Below are 24423 nucleotides of genomic sequence, written 5' to 3'. Positions count from 1 at the left end.
TGGCATTCTCTCAACCAGCTTGACATGGAATGCTTTTCCAACAGTCTTGAAGGAGTTCCCACATATGCTGAGCACTTATTGGCTGCTTTTCCTTCGCTCTGCGGTCCAACTAATCACAAACCATCTCAATTGGGTTGAGGTCGGGTGATTGTGGAGGCCAGGTCATCTGATGCAGCACTCCATCATTCCCCTTCTTGGTCAAATAGCCCTTACACAACCTGAAGGTGTGTTGGGTCATTGTCCTGTTGAAAAACAAATGATCGTTCCACTAAGCGCAAACCAGATGTGATGGGGCATCACTGCAGAATGCTGTGGTAGCCATGCTGTTTAAGTGTGCCTTGAAATCAAAATAAATCTCAGACAGTGTCACCAGCAAAGCAACCCCACACCATCCCACCGCCATGCTTCACAGTGGGAAACACACATGCAGAGATCATCCGTTCACCTACTCTGCGTCTGGAACCAAAAATCAAAAGAATTGACTCATCAGACCAAAAGACAGATTTCCACCAGTCTAATGTCCATTGCTTGTGTTTCTTGGCCCAAGCAAGTCTCTTCTTCTCATTGGTGTCCTTTAGTAGTCATTTCTTTGCAGCAATTCAACCACAAAGGCCTGATTAAGGCAGTCTCCTCTGAACAGTTGATGTTGATATGTGTCTGTTACTTGAACTCTGAAGCATTTTTTTGGGCTGCAATCTGAGGTGCAGTTAACTCTAATGAACTTATCCTTATCATCATAGCGCTTGATGGAAGTTTGCGAACTTTCAAAGTTCTTGATTTCCGTATTGACTGACCTTCTTGTCACAACACAACTGACTGGCTCAAACACATTAAGAAGGAAAGAAATTCAACAAATTAACAAGGCACGGCTGTTAATTAAAATGCATTCCAGGTGACTACCTCATGAAGCTGGTTGAGAGAATGCCAAGTGTGCAAAGCTGTCATCAAGGCAAAGGGTGGCTACTAAATGTTTATATTTTTTTGGTTTACTGCATGATTCCATGTGTTATTTTATAGATTTGATGTCTTCATTTTCTACAATGTAGAAAATAGAAAAAGTAAAGAAAAACCCTTGAATGAGTGGGTGTGTACAAACTTTTGACTGGTACTGTACAGGATACATTTTTCTTCCTTGCCATCTTGTGGCTACTCTTAGTGGTACAGTATATTGACATTCCATTTCACCTGTTTGATCAATTTGACAATTACATAATTTTTGATAAATTAGCATAATTTCAATACTGTTTACTCATTATGCTGCAAAGCAATACGTAGGCAAATATGTTATTACTATTCTATATATTATACTGTACTTATGAAAATAACCAACTCCACTTATTCATAAATATTTATAGACATTTTAGCTGCTCTTTTGAAATGTCAAATAGTTTTTGGTCTTTAACTTATCTAGAAAAATTAATTATATTATTCCCTTAAGCCCAAACTGAAGCCCAAACGGTGACAATAAAGAAGTTTGGGCTTGAGATATTAACAATAAATATGTCTTAATTGAAATGGGTTGCATGATAAGCTTTCATACTGTATTTCTATTTGTTCTGTGGTCTTTGCAGATTTAAATAGAATATACAAAAAAAAATGTAAGATGCATTTTTGTAGTCTGAAATTCATAAAAGGCTGCTGCATCTCCTCAGCACCATTGAATTACCTGTGTTCATCCAAGACAGATGACACAGCCATCAATCTGGAGACTCTCAACCCCTGCCTCTTACACAAATGTTTTCAACTCCCATTAATTTATCATTATTATTTTTTTAAATGTCAACTTTATTTAACCAGGCAAGTCAATTAAGAACAAATTCTTATTTACAACCCGGACGATGCTGGGCCAATTGTGCACCGCCCTATGGGACTCCCAATCACAGCCGGATGTGATACAGCCTGGAATTGAACCAGTAACTGTAGTGACGCCTCTTGCAATGAGATTCAGTGCCTTAGACCGCTGCGCCACTCGGGAGTCCATCTTAAAAAGTCAATTATAAATCGGAAGTACCGGTATTCATTTTTGTAAAATTACTCATTGCTAAACATTATAACCCCTCATAGAAAAATGTGGTCTGCAACATCGTCATTGGAGCTGGGCCACATCAGCAGAACTGGAATAGAAAACAAATTAATATTAGTACATTTATAGATTATTTATGTCTGTGGACCATTGTTGTGCCTCAGAGACACCACTGTATGTGCTGGGCTTTATCTGAACTGGTGAGGGAAATGTCTCACCTTCCAGCGGTTCCCGCACTCGTTACACAGAACAAAAGTAGTCATAGGCTCATCAGCGCTGCGGGTCTGCATCTACACACACCCCAAGAAATACAAAGTCAGCTTTCATAAAACAGCACAGGCTGTCTCCACTGTATCTCACTGTGTAAAATGGAACTGGTAGAGCGAACAAAATAAAACTGATATTGGGTCAGTATGTAGAGCATATGTATGTTTTCAGTGCAGTGAGCCGTGTGTATCTGTTTAAGTAAAATACAGTATATACTTGGTAATAAGCAGAATAGGGTGTGTATGCAGAGTACGGTATGTTTACCTGGTTGTAGGTGCAGTTCTTTTTGCCGCACTTGCTGCACTGAAACAGGTCAGAAATGGTACCGCTGGTTTTGGACAGTTGGTGTTCCCTAATGGCCTCCTTAGTCAGATTGTTCCTCAGCTGCTTCAGCTCATCACTAGCCATCTCCTAGATAGTCGTAAGTTTACATACACCTTAGTCAACTACATTTCAACTCAGTTTTTCACAATTCCTGACATTTAATCGAAGTAAAAATTCCCTGTCTTAGGTCAGTTAGGATCACCACTTTATTTTAAGAATGTGAAATGTCAGAATAATATAGCGGAGATAATTATTTATTTAATCTTTTATTTCTTTCATCACATTCCCAGTGGGTCAGAAGTTTACATACACTCAATTAGTATTTGGTAGCATTGCCTTTAAATTGTTTAACTTGGGCCAAACGTTTCGGTTAGCCATCCACAAGCTTCCCACAATAAGTTGGGTGAATTTTGGCCCATTCCTCCTGACAGAGCTGGTGTAACTGAGTCAGGTTTGTAAGCCTCCTTGCTCGCACACACTTTTTCAGTTCTGCCCCCAACTTTCTATGGGATAGAGGTTAAGGCTTTGTGATGGCCACTCCAATACCTTGACTTTGTTGTCCTTAAGCCATTTTGCCACAACTTTGGAAGTATGCTTGGGGTCATTGTCCATTTGGAAGACCCATTAACTTCCTGACTGATGTCTTGAGATGTTGCTTCAATATGTCCACATAATTTACCTCCCTCATGATGCCATCTATTTTGTGAAGTGCACCAGTCCCTCCTGCAGCAAAGCACCCTCACAACATGCTGCCACCCCCGTGCTTTACATTTGGGATGGTGTTCTTCGGCTTGCAAGCCTCCCCCTTTTTCCTCCAAACATAACGATGGTCATTATGACCAAACAGTTCTTTGTTTCATCAGACCAGAGGACATTTCTCCAAGTATGATCTTTGTCCCCATGTGCAGTTGCAAACCGTAGTCTGGCTTTTTTATGGTGGTTTTGGAGCAGTGGGTTTTTCCTTGCTGAGATGCTTTTCAGGTTATGTCGATATTGTTTTACTGTGCATATAGATACTTTTGTACCTGTTTCCTCCAACATTTTCACAAGGTCCTTTGCTGTTGTTCTGGGATTGATTTGCACTTTTCGCACCAAAGTAAGTTCATCTCTAGGAGAAAGAAAGCATCTCCCTCCTGAGCGGTATGACTGCTGCGTGGTCCCATGGTGTTTATACTTGCGTCAACTTAATGTATGTACATTTCTGACCCACTGGAATTGTGATACAGTGCATTATAAGTGAAATAATCTGTCTGTAAACAATTGTTGGAAAAAGTATATTTGCAAAAACTATAGTTTATTAACAATACATTTGTGGAGTGGTTGAAAAACAAGTTATAATGACTCCAACCTAAGTGTATGTAAACTTTCGACTTCAAATGTCGATAGATAGACAATCTCTGAGGGAAATTTGTCTACTCTACTCAATATTTTGGTAGGTGCTTGACTTTCTTGACTCTCTCTCTTTGATACAACCTCTTAGGAATATGTTAGAGGCAGGGGTGCGTCATGGGTTGATATGACAGAAGTTTACAGTACCTCAGCAGACATGATGGCGAAGCGTCTCAGCTCGATGCCTCCAGCCAGGACGTTCCTCCGCAGTCCAGGGTTTTTGGGGTCCTTCAGGTTGCTGATGCGGCTCCTCACCCTGTTTTTATACTTCATATCTGTGGATCCCATCTCCGTATAAATATGTGCCGCGGAGGGTAGTTAAGGAAGCATTCATCACCGTCTGACTGAAATATCTAACGGTGACAATAAAAGATCAAACAAATATTACATTTGTTATATTCAAAGCCAAGAGAGCAAATGGCAGCTCTGCAAACACACTGCAACCTGAAACCAACCCAAATTGGTAAAATACTTCAGAAACACATGCAGATTTAAAAGGATATGATCTTCAATCTCTGCTGCCATGGAGTCACAGTTTGTCCCAAATTCTTTGAAGTTGTCTGAGGAGATAAAACTGAGGGTATTACGTTTCCTCCTTTTCATCTACAAAATCTATCAAGCTGTGTGTAATGTAACCATTAGTAATTTCCATACTGTATGTGTGAATGAATGTGCATTGAATGAGTCACTTTATGTGTAGATTGATCTCTTATCTCTGAGTGTCTGTACTTGTACTCATTCAGTTAGTGGCTGGTCTTTTCCCCACCATCTGTACGTAGAGCAGCAGCCAGCATCTCGATGCACTTGTCCCTGATGGTTTCTCCAGTGGCAAGGCAAGGGGACAGGGGAACCCCTGCTGAGCTGAAGGAGGGGGACATGGGACTGGTGGGGGTGGTGGGAATCTTTGGCATCTCTGGTTTCCCTCTCCTGGTCATCGTATACACAAGCCAGACAGCATATACATCAATCAAGAGTTTAACATCTGATCCATATTGATTTCAGTAGTACAGTAGATAGTATTTTCCGGTTAAAAAGGGTACCGTTCAATACTGTCCGTTGAGGACTTTCTCTGCAGAAGGCCAGGGTGAGAGGACTTGGAGCTATGAAATTCTTTCCTGAAACAGACAGACAGAAAAAGACATGGAGTGAACTAACGTCCTTATCTTAATGTGCTCCATTATGCAAAGTTTATAAAAAATGCCTTAATGAAGCAGCAAAATAAATAAGAAAAAGGGAAATTTGCTTTTCTATCTTACGTCTCGCTAGAGAGCTTCTTAGCCGAGGGTGAGTTGCTAGTCTTGGAATCCACAGAGTCCCTCCTAAAGAGAGGTAGTAAATTAGGAATGATTTGAAAGCGAGAAAAGGGGGTTACTACCCACTGATTGATTCAATGTAATTTCAACAAATAAAACAAATCCATGTGACAACTTTGTCAAAAATGTGGAAAAAGTACACTTTTTTCATCCAAATTTGCTTACAGTGGTGTAAAGTACTTGAAGGAAAACTCAACCCCAAAATGTGTCTTAGTATTTGTTTCAGTAGTCCATTGCTGATATAGTCCCAAAATATTTAGCATGTAAACAATCAAGTTTTCAAGATACGAAACTTTCAAAATACAGAAATCTGGCCCATATGATACATTTTGCATCATATGATGCTGCGTTCTGCAACATATGACACAAAATGCATCAGACAGGCAAGATTTGATTTGCTCTATTCTGAAACCAGTTACAGAACTTTCAAAATACAAATGCATTGAGCTTCATAATTTGAAAGTTGCAAAACGCAGCATCATATGATGCAAAAACCATCATATGGGCTAGATTTCTTAGTCCATTGTTGATGTAGACCCAAAATAGTTTGCATGTCAACAATTTAAGATTTCAAGATGCCAGATTGTTGTATATTTCAAGTTACGTATCTTGAAAACTTGATTGCTGACATACAAACTATTTTGGGTCTAGATCAACAATGAACTAAGAAATCTAGCCCATATGGTCATTTTTGCATCATATGATGCTGCGTTTTTCAAAATACAGAATTTTCTGTATTTTGAGTTTTTCTTTAAGTAAAAATACATAAGTCGTTTTTTGGTGGTATTTATACTTGACTATTTATACACTTAACAAAAATATAAATGCAACATGCAACAATTAAAAATATTTGACTGAGTTAGTTCATCTAAGGAAATCTGTCAATTGAAATGAATAAATTAGGCCCTAATCTATGGATATCACATGAATACAAATACGCATCTGTCATTCACATATACCTTAAAAAAAACATTGGGGAGTAGATCAGAAAACAATTCAGTATCTGGTGTGGCAATAATTTGCTTCATGCAGCGAGACACATCTCCTTCACATAGAGTTGATTGTGGCCTGTGGAATGTTGTCCCACTCCTCTTAAATGGCTGTGTGAAGTTGCTGGATATTGGCGGGAAATGGAACCCGCTTTTGTACACATCGATCCAGAGCATTCCAAAACATGCTCAAATTGGTTGACATGTCTGGTGAGTATGTAGGCCAAGGAAGAACTGGGACATTTTCAGCTTCCAGGAAATGTGTACAGATCCTTGCAACATGGGGCCGTGCGTTATCATGCTGAAACACGAGGTGATGGCAGCAGATGAACGGCACGACAATAGGCCTCAGGATCTCATCATGGTCATCGATAAAATGCAATTGTGTTCATTGTCCGTAGCTTGTGCCTGCCCATACCATAACCCCACCACGGGGCACTCTGTTCACAACGTTGAAATCAGCAAACCGCTCGCACACCCAATGCCATACACGCCGTCTGCAATCTGCCCAGTACAGTTGAAACCGGAATTCAGCCGTGAAGGGCACACTTCTCTGGCGTGCCAGTGACCATCGAAGGTGAGCATTTGCCACTGAAGTCGGTTACGATGCCGAACTGCAGTCAGGTGAAGACCTTGGTGAGGACAACGAGCACGCAGATGAGCTTCCCCGAGACAGTTTCTGTGCAGTAATTCCTCGGTTGTGCAAACCCACAGTTTAATCAGCTGTCCGGGTGGCTGGTCTCAGACAATCCTGCAGGTGAAGCCGGATGTGGATGTCCTGGGCTCACATGGTGAGACTTGGTCTGTGGTTGTGAGGCTAGTTTGTTATACTGCCAAATTCTCTAAAATCACTTGAGGTGGCTTATGGTAGAGACATGAACATTCAATTATCTGGCAACAGCTCTGGTAGACATTCCTGCAGTCAGCATGCCAATTGCACGCTCCCTCAAAACTTCAGACATCTGTGGCATTGTGTTATGTGACAAAACTGCATATTTTAGAGTGGCCTTCTATTGTCCCCAGCACAAGGTGCACCTGTGTAATGATCATTACTTCTTGATATGCCACATGTCAAGAGGATGGATTATCTTGGCAAAGGAGAAATGCTCACTAAACAAATTTGCACACAAACTTTGAGGGAAATAAGCTTTGTGTGTGTATGGAACATATCTGGGATCTTTTATTTCACCTCATGAAACATGGGGCCAACACTTTACATGCTGCTTTTATATTTTTGTTAAGTATATTTTGGCAACTTAATCCACTACATCCCTAAAGAAAATGAGCACTTTTAACATACATTTTCCCTGGTACCAAAAAGTACTTGCTCAGGCAGGACAGAATGATGGTACAATTCACACACTTATAATGCGTCATCATCCCTACTGCCTCTGATCTGGCGGACTAACTAAACACAAATACTGCATTTTGTAAATTATGTGAGTGTTGGAGTGTGCCCGTCTGTCCATAAAATAAAATAAATCTACTAGCATTTACTTAAGTATGACAATTGAGTACTTTTCCCACCACTTTTCGCTTGTTATGTAGATTTCATATTGATGTCACGTTATATGGCTATTCAATCGAATATCAATTAAAACTAGATGCTGACGGATGTACTTCGCCCACTGGGTAGCTCATGGCAACGTATTAAGGCATTTAGCAGTAATGACAAGAGAAGTGTCAGTCATAGTATTGAATCTGAATGAGAGCCAGTACCTACCTGTCTGATTTGGAATCAGTCGAATGACGTTTCACAGAATGGCTGGGCTTGGAGTCAGTGGAGTCCTTTCTACAACGACACACACAGAGAGAGAGAAGAGAGAAAGAGAAAGAGAGAGAGAGAGAAAAACATGTCACCTTGTGACACTGCTGTCTGTTCATCTGAATGAGTGTTAGATATTGAGAGTGACGAGGTAAAGCTTTAAATTATATCCTGTTTCTACTTTCATTTGACCATTTTACTACTACTACTCCCAACTGATCAGCAACAGCAGTGGCAACTCCCAGGTTCTGTTCTCTACTGTGAGCAAGCTCCTTAAACCTGTGAACAACTCAGCCTCCCCAGAACTCAGCCTCCCCAGAACGGTGCAATCAAAACCGGTTTCTTCCAAAGCCAAATTGAAAACATCTGACACCGCCATGTCCTCTCCAGCCCCTGTAGTTGATCTACACAGTCCTACGCTCCCTGAGTCAAGGATCTCCATGTTCACCACAGTCACTGCAGCTGATGTAACCAAGCTGGTTAAAATAATGAGGCTCACCACTTGCTCACTTGACCCTATCCCCACCTCATCTGTCAAGACCTAGTTACCTGCTCTGTAGCCTTTTTTTCACAGAAAATCATTAACAAGTCCCTCACCACTGGATGTGTCCCTCCACAGCTCAAACTCGCCACAGTCACAAAACAGTACTTAAAAAAAGCCTAGATCTGACCCTGACAACCTCCAGAACTACAGGCCTATCTCCAACCTGCCCTTCCTGAGTGAACTCCTCGAGCTTGCTATGTCTAGCCAACTCCAACAACATCTTGCCACTCACAACCTACTCGAGCCCTTCCAGTCTGGTTTCAGACACAGAGACTGCCTTGGTAAGGGTCACCAATGACCTCCTCATGAATGCAGACTCTGGGGCTGCCAGCATCTTCATACTGCTGGACCTCAGTGCAGCGTTTAACATGGTCAGCCATGCCATTCTGCTAGACCGCATGGAGAAGCTACTGGGCCTGTCAGACACTGTCCTGGAATGGTTCAGGTCCTAAGCTCACTGATCCGCCAGGGGGGGTCCCTGAAGGCTCGGTCCTAGGGCCACTACTGTTCTGAATCTACATGCTGCCACTGGGAAACAGTGGACTGGGCTTTAACTTTTATGCTGATGACATCTCCACAAACACTTCCAATGCCACTGCATTCCTCGTCAGTTGCCTGTGGGACATCAAAGTGTGGATGCAGCAGAGTTTCCTGCAGTTAAACTGCAAAAAGACAGCGGTTGTCCTGATTGGCACTGGCATCAGACTAAATCGGCAGCTACAGCCTCAATATTGATGGTGTCAAGATCCTCCCCTCCAGTGAGGTTCGCAATCTGGATGTGATTTTTGACAGTCAGCTCTCGTTTGAGGCCCACATCAATGTGTTTCCAAAGTTACATTTTTCCATCTATGGAACATTGCCAGGTTACGACCTATACTTTTACAGCCTCCAGCTGAGCAGCTCATCCACACCTTTATCTTATCCCGTCTGGACTATTGTAATACCCTGTTTGTTGACAAATCTGACACGTGCCTAAGAAGGCTACAATATGTCCAGAACTGCTGCATGTGTCCTCACCCACAACTCCCCCATGAGCACATCACTCCAGTGCTGTTCAACCTCCACTGGCTCCGCATAGACTTTAGAATCCACACCTACCAAGCTATCCACAACTCTGGACCCAACTATCTGTCTGACATCACACTCCCTTCGCTCCTACATGTCCATATCCCTTCAGCAGACAAAAAAAACTATGGGTGACATGGTTTTCAGTGGTGCGGCTTCTCGGCTGCGGAACGCGCTTCCAGTCACTGTCAGGGCTTCAGCCTCTGGCCTTGCTTAAGGCACAGCTAAATAACTGAGCTGTTCAGAAAAGCTTTCAATGACCTATGATAATTCTGTTCACCGGATCGGACGACACCTGTATATAGCATTGATTGTTTTCTGCTTTTAGTATAATAATTATTTTCAGTGCCTTGGGTGTGAGAAAAGAGTTTTACAAATTAAAATATTTATTTCATTATTGTCCTTCAATGTTCACATCATACAGGTTTAAAAGTGAGGTCAATAAGTGTTTTTAGAGTGAAGTTCACTACATCCACCAATTATTGTGTACAGAATATGATCCTGCTTATGCAGACCTGTCTTTCTTGCCATCCAGACTTGGCCTTTTAGAACATTTTGGATTGGAATCTGAGGAGTCCAGACTCTGCCTTTTAGCAGGTTTTGGTTTGGAATCTGACAAATCCTTTCTGAAACAGGAAACATTTGTATGTATGTAACATTTGCATGTATTGCAGCCATAGCTGATTGGCAAAAAGCACACAGCATTCAGGGAGCAGGCATGCTTGATCAAACAGCATCACCAGCACAAGATGACAAGGTGGCAAAGCACTGACAAATATGCACACATATATTATTTCCCTATGAAGACCTCTGCTCCAATGAAGGGGTTAACAAAAATTCTCTAATATCACCAAATAAACAACCACAACTCATGTCAGTGGGATTCAACGTAAACAAGCACATAGGTGCATGCATAATTATACACTGCATGTGGGCCTGTGGACTGTGGCTTGCTAACCTTTCTTTCTTGGCATCAACAGATGTTTTTTGGGGCACTTTGCTATCAGAGTCTTTTCTGCAAATGAAGGACGGTTAGCAGTGCTTTGCAACTGTTGTCATAATAATCTTAAATCTAATTTCACAAAATTACATCCTTATCATCATCATCTGCATTTACAGAATGTCATGATAAATACAGTGCCTTTGGAAAGTATTCAGACCCCTTGACTTTTCCCACATTTTGTTTTGTTACAGCCTTATTTTAAAATGGATTAAATAAAACAATTTCCTCAGCAATCTACACAGAATACCCCATCATGGCAAAGCAAAAACAGGTTTTTAGAAATATTTGCAAACTTAACAAAAATACCTTATTTACATAAGTATTCAGACCCTTTGCTATGAGACTCGAAATTGAACTCAGGTGCATCCTGTTTCCATTGATCATCCTTGAGATGTTTCTTCACCTTGATTAGAGTCCACCTGTGGTAAATTCAATTGATTGGACATGATTTGGAAAGGCACACACCGGTCTATATAAGGTCCCGCAGTGGACAGTGCATGTCAGAGCAAAAAAACAAGCCATATGAGGTCAAAGGAATTGTCCGTAGAGCTCCGAGACAGGATTGTGTCGAGGCACAGATCTGGGGAAGGGTACAAAAACATTTCTGCAGCATTGAAGGTCCCCAAGAACACAGTGGCCTCAATCATTCTTAAATGGAAGAAGTTTGGAACCACCAAGACTCTTCCTAAAGCTGGCTGCCCGGCCAAACTGAGCAGTCGGAGGAGGAGAAGGGCCTTGACCAGGGAGGTGACCAAGAACCCGATGGTCACTCTGACAGAGCTCACGTCTGGAGGAAACCTGGCACCATCCAGCGGCAGAGACTGGGAGACTAGTCAGGATCGAGGTAAAGATGAACAAAGCAAAGTACAGAGAGATCCTTGATGAAAACCTGCTCCAGAGTGCTCAGGACCTCAGACTGGGTTGGAAGGTGAACCTTCATCAGGACAAACACTAAGCACAAAGCCAAGAGAACGCTTCGGGACAAGTCTCTAAATGTCCTTGTGTGGCCCAGTCAGAGCCCAGACCCGATCGAACGTCTCTGGAGAGACCTGAAAATAGCTGTGCAGCAACGCTCCCCATCCAACCTGACAGAGTTTGAGAGGATCTGCAGAGAAGAATGGGAGAAACTCCCCAAATACAGGTGTGCAAAGCTTGTAGCGTTATACCCCAAAAGACTTGAGGCTGTATTCACTGCCAAAGGTGCTTCAACAAAGTACTGAGTTAAGGGTCTGAATACTGATATATATATTTTTATTCTTAATAAATTAGCAAACATTTCTAAACTCGTTTTTGCTTCATCATTATGGGGTAGATTGATGAGAGAATAAAAAATAAAAAAAATATTTAAAAATAAGGCCGTAACCTAACAAAATGTGTAAAAAGTCAAGGGGTCTGGATACTTTCCGAAGGCACTATATAACAGGAACTATTAACTGACTGTTGAATACTATATTTATCATGCTATTAGAAACATGTACTGAAAAGGCTAAACACAATTGAGCACACTCAACATGAATGAGGTAGTTTGATTTACAGATCCCACACCTATCCTTTTTCACATGGTCAGATGACGTCACCTTCAGAGAAACGGGTTTGTAATCTGACCACTCTTCTCTGGGTAGCAAACAGCAAAGAAAGTGATGTTTGAAACTTCACAAGGAAAAGCAACAAAAATGCGTTGTATCGAAATGAAAATAATCCATTAAGCATATCTGTCAATAGGAGCAGTTCAACAATGTGTCACAGAGAACAAACATTGCGGACACTCAAAAGTAACCACACAAAAAAAAAACATGCAACATCACAGCGACCTCTCCTTTTTGACTTCCACTGACGGGCGCTTCACATGAGGGGGAGGATGGAGATGGAGAGGAAGAGGAGCAAATGGAGCATTGGGGTCCGGAGGCTCTTTTCTAACCACAGAAATCCGCGGAGGCTCTTTTCTAAATGTAAAATATTATTTTTCAATCATCACCACTATTCATCATTACTATCAATACTATAGTAGCACACTCATGTTTCAAGTTTTATTAGTCGTATATAGGGGATACACATGCAGCATCCAACGAAATGCTTACTTGTAAGCAGTAGTGTAAAGTACTTAAGTAAAAATACTTTAAAGTACTACTTAAGTAGTTTGAGGGTATCTGTACTTTACTATTTATATTTTTGACAACTGTTACTTTTACTTCACTACATTCCTAAAGAAAATGATATACTTTTTTCTCCATACATTTTCCTTGACACCCAAAAGTAATTACATTTTGAATGCTTAGCAGGACAGCAAAATGGTCCAATTCACACACTTATCAAGAGAACATCCCATGTCATCTCTATTGCCTCTGATCCGGCAGACTCAATAAATACAATACCTTCACATGTCTGAGTGTTGGAGTGTGCCCCTGGGTATCTGTCATAATAATTTAAATTGGTGCTGTCTGGTTTGCTTAATACAAGAGCATTTAAAATAATCTATAATTCAACTTTTGATAACTGTTTTATTTATTTAACTAGGCAAGTCAGTTAAGAACAAATTCGTATTTATAATGATGGCCTACCGGGGAACAGTGGGTTAACTGCCTTGTTCAGGGGCAGAACGACAGATTTTTATCTCGTCAGCTCTGGGATTCGATCTAGCAACATTTCGGTTACTGGCCCAACGCTCTAACCACTAAGCTACCTGCCACCCCAAGTAAATATACTTAAGTATATTTTTGCAATTACATTTACTTTTGATACTTAAAGATTTTGGTTTTAAATATACTTAAGACTTTTACTCAAGTAGTATTTTACTGGGTGACTTTTACTTGAGTCATTTTCTATTAAAGTATCTTTACTTTTACACAAGTATGACAATTATGTACTTTTTCATCACTGCTTGCAGGTTGCTTCTCGACAATGCAACAACAATAAGAAGTAATAAAAGATAAGAATAGAAACAAACATGAAGTAGAATAAAATACATATTTTAGCATAAGTATAATACAGGAAGCACAATTTATACTGTAGTCCAATATGTCTTATGAAATAAATCTAGATATGACAGAAGAGAAGCTGACTCTGACCTCTCCTTCTTGACCTCTGCTGCAGTGGGCATAGAAGGATGAGGATGAAGAGGAGGAAGCGGGGAATTAGGGTCAGGAGGAGCTTTTTTCCTAAATGAAAAACCAACAGACTAAATAATCTATTGCGATTCTGAAAACTTTAGTCATTTTCTGTGTATCGCTGACAGTTTATCAAAAAAAGGAAGAACATGCACATAGTTGCAATGTTTTTGACTTCGCTGTATAATGTTTAACCTATGATAACAAAACAAACAGTAAAACAGGGATTTCAGGACAGTTTTCACTGTGTCTGATAAAACAGAGGTAGGTGATGATCGAACAAACTATGGACCATAGTACACAACTATTCACAAACAGCATGCCCTCTGACCTCTCTTTCTTCACCTTCACTGAAGGACGTCTGGACGGAGGGGTGGGACGAGGATGAGAAGGAGACAGAGTGTCTGAAGAATCTCTCCTGAATGGAAATCGAAATATTCCAAATGAAATCTGAGAAAAAAACCATGCTTTCCAGAACTAATACAACTACCACAAATCGAATGATTAAGGAAAGCATGCATAATTTACCATGATCACACCGTGCACCATGCACAAATGGGTGCTGGGTAAATCACTCTTCAAGTCACTACCCACTGGGCACAAACTGATTTAGCTGTATTCTTTAACGTTGATTCTTGGTTGAAATTTAGAAATTATTCCAACATTACAATTATTCATTTGTAAACAAACTGGAAATAAAGCCAGACTCAGTAGCAGAAGTCAGTAGCACAAAATACACATGTTGATGTTCAAATGTTGATATTTGGTTGAGTTGACAATCAAACGATTCAATATCACTTTTGCAATACAGTAAATAGCATATTAACTTGTCGACAAGTTATGGCATTTTGTCTCCAACTAAATAAAAAAATATAAAAAGTTAAAGAATAGGATTAGGCCAGTGGCTCAGATGAAACTATCCAAGCATTATATCTCCTTTAAATGTTATTTGATTGTGTTGACAACAAAACAATTCAATATGATTTTTGTAATACAGTAAATAGCCTAGTTAAGTTAAGGATATTTTACAAACTAAAGTAACAGTATTTATTCAACCGTTTTACTGCAGTGGGCAAAACAGGGTCACACAGTGTTTCAAATCTACTTTGAAACAAAGGTATACACCTCACACACATGGTTATGGGCTTAAAAAAAGAAGACACCTGTACCATGTCAGATATATACAGTTGAAGTTTACATACACTTAGGTTGGAGTCATTAAAACTCATTTTTCAACCACTCCACAAATTTCTTGTTAACAAACTATAGTTTTGGCAAGTCGGTTAGGGCATCTATTTTGTGCATGACACAAGTAATTTTTCCAACAATTGTTTACAGACAGATTATTTCACTGTATCACAATTCCAGTGGGTCAGAAGTTTACATACACTAAGTTGACTGTGCCTCTAAACAGCTTGGAAAATTCCAGAAAATTATGTCAAGTCTGGTTCATCCTTGGGAGCAATTTCCAAACGCCTGAAGGTACCAGGTTCATCTGTACAAATAATAGTAAGCAAGTATAAACACCATGGGACCACCCAGCCGTCACACCGTTCAGGAAGGATATGCATTCTGTCTCCTAGAAATAAACATACTTTGGTGAGATAAGTGCAAATCAATCCCAGAACAACAGCAAAGAACCTTGTGAGGATGCTGGAAGAAACAGGTACGAAAGTATCCATATCCAGAGTAAAACGAGTCCTATATCGACATAACCTGAAAGGCCGCTCAGCAAGAAGCCACTGCTTCAAAACCGCCATAAAAAAAGCCAGACTACGGTTTGCAACTGCCCATGGGGACAAAGATCGTACTTTTTGGAGAAATGTCCTCTGGTCTGATGAAACAAAGATAGAACTGTTTGGCCATAATGACCATCGTTATGTTTGGAGGAAAAAGGGGGATGCTTGCAAGCCGAAGAACACCATCCCAACCGTGAAGCACGTGGGTGACAGCGTCATGTTGTGGGGGTGCTTTGCTGTAGGAGGGACTGGGGCACTTCACAAAATAGATGGCTTCATGAGGAAATAAAATTATGTGGATATATTGAAGCAACATCTCAAGACATCAGTCAGGAAGTTAAAGCTTGGTCGCAAATGGGTCTTCCAAATGGACAATGACCCCAACCTTACTTCCAAAGTTGTGGCAAAATGGCTTACGGACAACAAAGTCAGGTGTTGGAGTGGCCATCACAAAGCCCTGACCTCAATCCCATAGACAATTTGTGTGCAGAACTGAAAAAGCGTGTGCGAGCAAGGCCTACAAATCTGACTCAGTTACACCAGCTCTGTCAGGAGGAATGGGCCAAAATTCACCCAACATATTGTGGGAAGCTTGTGGAAGGCTACCCAAAAAGTTTGGATTTAAAGGCAATGGTACCAAATACTAATTGAGTGTATGTAAACTTCTGACCCACTGGGAATGTGATGAAGGAAATAAAAGCTGAAATAAATCACTCTCTACTACTATTCTGACATTTCACATTCTTAAAATAAAGTGGTGATCCTAACTGACCTAAAACAGGGAATTTTTACTTGGATTAAATATCAAGAATTGTGAAAAACTGAGTTTAAATGTATTTGGCTAAGGTGTATGTAAACTTCCGACTTCAACTGTAGATGTATAAAAATTTATAGTTTGCATCCCAATATTACATCACAGAAGACTGAAATATAACAAACCCGTTTGACATAGAAACACCGGATATATAAATGATATTTGTTATGAAATTATGAAAAATATTAATAAAATTCCACCCATGTGGCCACTAGGTCATTTGACTGCAAGAAAGGGCTACGATGAGTAACACATCTATGGCCACATGTTGAGGTTAGCCTACTGTAACTATAAATGTCTTCTTATGTAAATCATAGCATGTTCAAGAAAGCGTGCAAAGGTTGCAGTTCTGTGGAGGTCTTTCCAATTGCTATAATAATCTGTGCAGAATCTCTACAGCATTGAACACTTGCACTATGTACTTTCAGGTAATTTGGTGGTGCAATTAGATGAGGCACAGTGATAAAACATTAAGTTGTTGTATAAATACCTGACATTATTTTCCCCTTTTGAACTTTGTTGTGCTTTTAAAATGGTTGAAAGCACACTGATAAAACACTGATTTAAATGAGAACTAAAACAATAATCTAACATTGTTTTCCCATTGGAATTGAGATATGCTTTTAGATGGTTGCAAGCATAGTGATAACGCATTAGTAATTCAACACACTTCCGGCTGACTTTTTGAGTGGGTGAATAAAGGTTGAAATCTCATTGATCAACATCTCCACCAAATATTACCCACATTTCCACGTTGAAATTACGTGGTGTGCCCAGTGGTATGCTGTATGAACAAGTCAGTTAAACAACAAGGTTAGTGTGCAATCCATCTCAAGGGCTTCCAATATAAACATCTCAAACTATACCCTTATATCTGTACAAACCACTCATTCAGTAGTGCACCAAAGCATCTGAAAGTAATACAGTGTTCTCAGAAAAGTTCCATGCGTTGACACCAGAGTGTCTTTCCATCCTGACCTCTCTCTCTCCTTCTTCACCTCTTTTTTCACCCCTTTATTCACCTCCCCAGACATACGTCTGACAGGGGGAGGAAGACGGGGTGGTCGGGGGGGGCGAGGAGGAGAGTAACAAGAGGGGTAAAGATCATCCAAGACGCTTCTCCTGAAAACACAACACATCCCTGAGGCCCAGCCCTTGTCCTCTCTAGACTGTATGGAATCAAATTAACAGAGGCACCTCTCACCTCTCAAACCCTTGTCTGTGGTTTTCAACAGGTCTCTCTTGTGGGGGTTCGTACATTGGTATCTCCTTTCTGCGTTCCTCTGTGTGTCTTTCCTTTCTCGGTTCATCGGTGTGGCTCTCATTTTTGGGCCCTTCGAGGTTACTTTCTTTCTTGGGTTCTTGCACATGTCTTTCATTTTTTGTGTCATGTATAGGTACATGTCTTTCTTTTCTGGATTTTTCGAAGTGTCTCTCTTTTTTGGGTTCTTCTAAGTGTTCTACATGTCTTTCTTTTCTGGCATCTTCTGTATGTTTTCCATTTTTGGATTGTTCTGCATGCCGTTTGTTTTTGAATGCCTCTGTATATCGCTCCTTTTTAAGGTCAACAGCTCTCTCGTCTTTTTTGTGTTCAACATTGTACTTCTCTTTTTGCCGTTTGTCAGAGTATTCTTCCTTTTCAGATTCAGGTTCTGAATCAGAAACATCCAGCCTCTTGTGACTATAGCAAAAAAACAGACCACACCAGATACCGTATCTTCCCCTTTTCTATGTTTACATTTTTGCCTTCACACGCAGGCAATGGTTTGAGTGAGTGTGTGTGTATGCACCTACCTGGTGTCTTTCTCTAAGGGGGACCTGACTGGGGACCCTGTGGATTTGTTGGAGTCAACCCCATTCTTCATCTTATTGGGCCTCTCAGTACTCTGAGTACGTGCAGCATCTAGGGGGCAAAGAGGGTTGAAAATGATGTCTCTACATACTGTGTATACTGTAAAACACAACTCCAGACAGCTCCACTTTCTAAAAGACAGTCTCCTACAATCCTACCCAGCAGTCTCTTCCAGTCCTTGATGAGGATCTTGGCCAGGGAAACTACCTCATCGTCTGTGCAGTGCTTCCTGATTCCATTCACAGACATGCCGATTCTCGTTTCCTATTCAGCGGAGAGAATGGTTTGTTGCATGTGATCCTTGAAATAATGAGTTTACACTTTTATAACGAGTTCACACTTATCATTTGGAGTAGGCATAACTATATAATTAATTCCCTGTTTGTGTGAAATTGCACTGACTGCACTGTATTCCCCATGCATTTGATAATATCTAATGTTGAATGTAGAAGTAGCCTAAAATATTAAACTTCTGTACACCTAAATAATACATAACAGGTGAGTGGGATATTCCTGTTGCAGGTCCTCTACCTGCAGAAGTTTCAGTGTCATGTTGAAGCTCTTCAGTTCATTCAGCAGGTCCAGGGCACCCTCCTATTTACACAAACATGGAAATGATGGTATTGGAAGTTGTAGCCAACAGGGAGAGGAGCAGAATTATTTATTTTCATTACATATATAGTACCAGGGGTGCAACTTTCACTGGGTATGGGGGGTCATTACCCCCCTCATTCTGAAATTGCATTTTTGTTACCCCCCAGTTTTATCATTTCATTCTGATACAAAAAGCGACATCGGTGTGCTTTAGGACCATGCGGACGAGTCGGAGTTGTCGGGTAGGCTGTTTGGAGGTTTTAACCAGCTGGATTTAGGACCGTGCGGAGACAACAGAGCATGCGAACAGAGGCAGCTGTTGTATGTGTGTGTTGTGCTTTTTTTCGTAGGTGTAAAAGCAAGCAGAAACTGGCTACTCTTTATTTGACTGATGTAGCTGGCAAGGTAACTGCTGTTTGACTTAACAGAATAAAAGTATTTATTCCCAGAGCTGAGCTAGAACTGTAACTGACATGTAATGTTAGCTAATGTTTAATCCCCTCTCGACTAAAGTTCTGTCTGAAGTGAATGAACTAACTTAGCTAGCTTGCTAGCTATCTAGCTAGCTAGTAGCTACCACAGCCAGTTCAGCCTAGCTACCTGTCAAGTAGCAATATCTGACAGCTGTTGTGCAGAAATATTTTGTAGCTTTTGTTTTGTCTCGTTTCAACAGAAGTAAATTAACTTGGCTCGTTTTCGCCAGTTGATGTACCATTAGAGCCAGCCAAAAGTTGGCTAACGTTAATTAAGATATTATTTTTTCCCCCAACAGTCAGTATACAGCAGCAATGAAACATTAATGATCTGTCAGCAACTCCCTACTTTTCACACTGACAATAATAAACAGCTCTAGAAGCTTCACTGTCATGGTGCACAGTTAGTACACAACACTATTCTCATCATGTCTTAGCAGTATCAGATGGTGACAGATGTCCCAGCAGGGTCAGACAACCAGGGAAGACCAGTCTACGGAGCTCAGATTAATTTTGTAGTATATTATAACAATCAATGAATGGATACAAAGTTCCATCTTGAGTTCATGGGTAGTCTACAATCTGGGATCTGGGAATAATGATCATTTCAATTATTGAACCATTGATTCTATTCTTGGATAATATAATGTATGAATGTACACCAAAGTAATTGTTTGTCATGCCTCATCTGAGCAGTATCAAAATGGTGACAGGGGTCTCAGCAAAGTCAGGCAACCAGGGAAGACCAGTCTGTGATGGCACTGAAGTGAACCTTTGCAGATGCAAATTTAATTTTACAAAAAGGTACAAGAACAAATGTACCTACTTCGGACATCCCCCAAAATATATTTTACTAACAAATTCCAAGAATCCTTAAAAACAAATTTCTGCAGCATTAGAAAAGATGTGATCAATACATGTTGATGATTTCATTCCTGTGCTGTTGTAGATTGACTGAACCGGAACCAGGTTGCATGCACTGGTTACAGTTTGAAGCTTTTTCTTCAGTGGGCAGCTGTATTGTTGTCTATCACTTGTTTTCTTTGGTGCAAATGAATTAAACTAAAACATAAACGTATTATCTCTGTGCAGCAAACACTTGACAAGCCAGAAGCTTCAAGTTGTAAAACACAGAAGGAAACATATTTCAATATGTTATGCTCTGTGAAGACTGGCTGAATTCTGGCATAGAGTATGTTCTTTTATGTCTACAGATTCGACCTTCTCCCTGTTTTTGTTGGCTTGGAAATGTTGATAATTGAGACTTATCAGAAGAAACTGTGTAACCTAGCATTTATAGTGGCTAAGAAATGCATTGCCATTAAGTTATGTATCACTAGATTTACATTTTTTACAAGATTAAGGCTATACTGTGAACTTTTTTTAAGGTCTGGATGCCTTATATGGAATACTGTATGACAAAAGGAGTCTGTATTGAAAACATGCCCACATCAGGGGAGATACCTATTTAGGCAATCCCCAGCTACTGGGCTGCTCAGTCCTGGCCCTGGGAGTCTGCCGTACTGTTTGTTAATAATTAATTTTTCACTAAGATCTAAAGCTGAGTGGGGTGTGTTGGGTTGGGGCTCTGCAGAGCCGTGGACCCCTAGGGGCATTAGGGAGCGATCCAGCTATATTGTGTGCAAGTAAAAAGAGCTCTACATACTATTAGGCCATGATATGAATTATAGTGCCCTCAGTAATTATTGGGACTGAACAATTTTTTCTCCTTTTGAGTCTAGACTCAGAAAGTTTGGATTTAAAATTAAACAATGACTACGAAGTTAAAGTGCAGACTGACAGCTTCCATTTTAGGTTATTTTCATCCATATGGGGGGAACCGTTTATAAATTTACAGCACTTTTTGTACATATCTCCCCCCCCCCCATTTTGGAGGAGCAAAAGTATTGGGACAAATCCCCTTATATGTGTATTAAAGTAGTAAAAAGTTTGGTCCCACATTCATAGCATGCAATGACGACATCAAGCTTGTGACTCCACACATTTGTTGGATGCATTTGCTGTTTATTTTGGTTGTGTCTCAGATTATTTTGTGCCCAATAGAAATTAATGGTAAATAATGTATTGTGCCATTTGAGTCACTTTTATTTAAATAGGAATATGTTTCTAAACACTTCTGCGTGAATGCTGCCATGATTATGGATAATCCTGAATGAATTGTGAATAATGATGCATGAGAAAGTTAGACGCACAAATAGCATACCCCCAAGACATGCCCCTCTTACTATATTTTTGGGGGGGTATGATATTTGTGCATCTATAACTTTCATCATTATTCCCTATTCAATTAGGATTATCCATAGTCATGGTAGCATCCACGTTCATGTAGAAGTGTTTAAAAATATATTAGATTCTTAAAATGAAAGTGACCGCAAAAGGGATATATTAGATTGTGTAGAAATGCAGGAAATGAGCTCTAGATGCCCAAAACATTCTGAGGGAGAACCCCCAGACCCCCACCGGGTTATGTCCCCCTACTTCTAAAACCAAAGTTGCACCCCTGTGATGGTGGGAGCATAGTATTCTTTCATTCATGCTGCAAGCAGGGTTTGTACTGTTGTTAGTAGGTCTACTGTAGCTGCTGCACATGTTTCTACAGTCTGTTTTTAAGGAGCATAGTATTATTGAATTCATGCTGCAGGCAGAATTTTGTATTGTAATTAGTAGGCCTATTGTAGCAGCTGCACACTTAAAATTACAATTGACGTGTAATCAATGTAATCAATTGTATTAATCATAATTACAATCGATAACAAACTGTGATATAATAACTACGTAAAAATATTGTAATAGTAATGTAGCCTAATTGTCAAAATAGTTGTGTTTGTGTAGTCTACAGCAGGCGCTGTTAATAAGGAAATTAATTCAAATGTATCAGTGAACGACTTGCATTCTACAATCCGCAAAAACAGCACTTCACAATTGGCCCATACTAACAACAAACAGCCACTGTCACGACCTTGCGTTGTTTATGTTCGGTTCCATGCACGGAGTTGTCGAATACCAGCATGCTTTAAAGTCTCACACTTTTGCATTAGTAGTTTTATTCAGTGTGTGTGTATACCACACGGTCTTGCTTAATAGGCTAAATCTTGACAATTCTGTGCCAAACACCTGTTCAGCATTTGCTACTTGAACAAACTGTTCCTCTCGGGACAGTGCACAACTTTTTAAAGCACAAACCTCGAAATGTAAAACTTTGTATTAATGTAGGTAACTATAAAATGGAATACGTCGTTGCAAATTCAAAATAAAGCATGCATCTACACAGGATTTCATACATTTGACTGCACGAGGTAACAGAAAAACATGCGACATAAAGAAAGGTGTCAAAATAGATTCTCACCGTGTTATTTCTAGACACCATCTTGTCCAGCTTTTTTGCAATCCGAATTAACTCCTCTTCTCGCGTCATAGTTTATGCATGGATTAAACGTACAATAATATATAGTATGTAAAATGCTGTATAATAAAAAATACGAAATGTAAATGTTCATCCTACATAGATATAACTTTACGTTATGGCGCGATCCATGCCATTCGGCGAAGGGGCGTGTCCTCAAGTTACAGGCAGAAGGACAGTTGTCGGATCGTCTGACCAACAGGTCAAAATGCCCATGAGACACATGGCAACAGCTAAATATAGACGTTGCTATGGGTTTGACACTAATATCGTCTTTACATGAAAAATATTGAATAACTTCAAAACGTACTTTAATACAGTGGGCTATGCAGACTGTTTCAGAGGACTTTGGAGAGAACCCAAATGTAAATGGGCCTTGCGCAATAGAGCTCACCAGTTTGTAGTCCTAAACACCTGAAATTAGTTACTCTGGTTCGTTCAGCAATTCTTATATGGGAAATTAATTGGGAAATAATGGGTATTTTGGGATAAACGTCAAAAATAAGGTCTGAGGTTAACACATCTTATATGTTTTGTTCTATGAGATAAAGTACATAAAGCCTTCATAATTCATGAAGGTCATGATATTATGTGCTTGTGTTGATTACATATATGCTTAAAAATTCACCGGAAGTGACGTTAGCTGATGATATTATCTCACAGAACAAAACGTATATGATCTCTTAAGTCTGTGTTAACAACATACCTTTTTCTGGCGTTTATCCCCAAAAACATTCATGTTCCCATTACTATTGCTCTCTATAGTTGCATATCCAACCACACAGTAAAATACCCCACTCTGTGTGTCTACACTTTAGTTTGAAGATATAATAAATAATTGTTGTATGATATACCTTAGTAGTAAACTATGTAGCCTAATGTTTGATTAATACAGTGAAATATGGCAATCATTTACATATGTACTTGATGACAGACAGGGGGCGCTGTTTTGAAGCCACCGCGCCTCCATCTTGGCAATACCCCCCAACCAGGGACGTCACTAGATATTCATGAATAGGGGGGTCTGGAATACCCCCTGTCCGTTTATTGTTAGCTAGCAGTCTCAAGCCACAGAAGTAACTAACATTAACTGAAATGTTAGCTACAAGTAGGCCTAACGGTGCATGTATACTAGATAGTGGTAAATTGCCGTGTGCCGCTTAGGCCGCCCATTGTGACTCGTTTGTGGGGGTGCTGGCAGCATATAGCAGCTCTTCGATTGTACGTCAAGAATTCAGCATAGCAAGTTTGTATGAAGTTCTGGTTATTACATGGGTACATAGCTCAATAGTAATATCCTCTAAAACGCTCTGGTGACAAACACACTTTGCTGCCCTGTTTCCAATTGTCCACATGGCTGGGAGAACCACTTCAAGTAAGTAAATACATTTCAAAAATGTTTTTTTTTAAACGACGTATTATTAGCTAACTAGCTACAGTGCAGGCTAACTCAAACGAGCTGCTAAATGAACTAGCTAGTTGGCTAGCTATCCAGCCAACGTCACATACTGAATAGATAGCTAGCCAAGTGAATTAAATATCAACAGCTACCTAACCTCATATTAGCTCGGTATCTTGATGTATTTATCACTGTAAAAAACTAACTCAATGCATTTGTTGGTAGCTAGCTAACAACTATGGAGGGTGAAGGGATAGCAGCCCCAACTGTCAAAGTGAGAGAGTAGGCTATTCTGGATAGGGCAGGTACTTTTGTGTAGTTCCTGTCCCTAGAAGTGAGGAC

General features: G+C 40.2%; 1 protein-coding gene across 15 annotated transcripts; it reads right to left on the bottom strand.

The window, feature by feature from the left end:
* Window positions 1-1779: 1779 nt before the first annotated feature.
* On the bottom strand, window positions 1780-23067 carry LOC110490231 (transcription elongation factor A protein 3). 15 transcript variants are annotated; one of them, XM_021563502.2, is made up of 21 exons: window positions 22626-23067; window positions 18723-18785; window positions 18350-18455; window positions 18134-18242; window positions 17544-18020; window positions 17318-17461; window positions 14118-14204; window positions 13748-13837; window positions 12494-12625; window positions 12228-12296; window positions 10638-10694; window positions 10195-10305; window positions 8029-8097; window positions 5260-5322; window positions 5044-5118; window positions 4770-4930; window positions 4507-4563; window positions 4151-4305; window positions 2555-2701; window positions 2242-2313; window positions 1780-2114 (listed from the first exon to the last, which is right to left on the bottom strand). In XM_021563502.2, the coding sequence occupies exons 1-21, from the start codon at window positions 22692-22694 to the stop codon at window positions 2106-2108; spliced, it is 2322 nt and encodes a 773-aa protein (XP_021419177.2). In that variant the 5' UTR covers window positions 22695-23067; the 3' UTR covers window positions 1780-2105. The 15 variants fall into 15 exon arrangements, with proteins under 15 accessions (XP_021419177.2, XP_021419185.2, XP_036805094.1 ...); XM_021563510.2 differs by lacking the exon at window positions 10638-10694 and having other exon boundaries at window positions 22626-23066; XM_036949199.1 differs by lacking the exon at window positions 12228-12296 and having other exon boundaries at window positions 22626-23066.
* Window positions 23068-24423: the final 1356 nt, after the last annotated feature.

The sequence above is a fragment of the Oncorhynchus mykiss genome, chromosome 2, assembly GCF_013265735.2.
Source record: "Oncorhynchus mykiss isolate Arlee chromosome 2, USDA_OmykA_1.1, whole genome shotgun sequence".
In the NCBI taxonomy this organism is placed as follows: Eukaryota; Metazoa; Chordata; class Actinopteri; order Salmoniformes; family Salmonidae; genus Oncorhynchus; species Oncorhynchus mykiss.
This window is presented reverse-complemented; position numbering and strand designations above follow the sequence as displayed.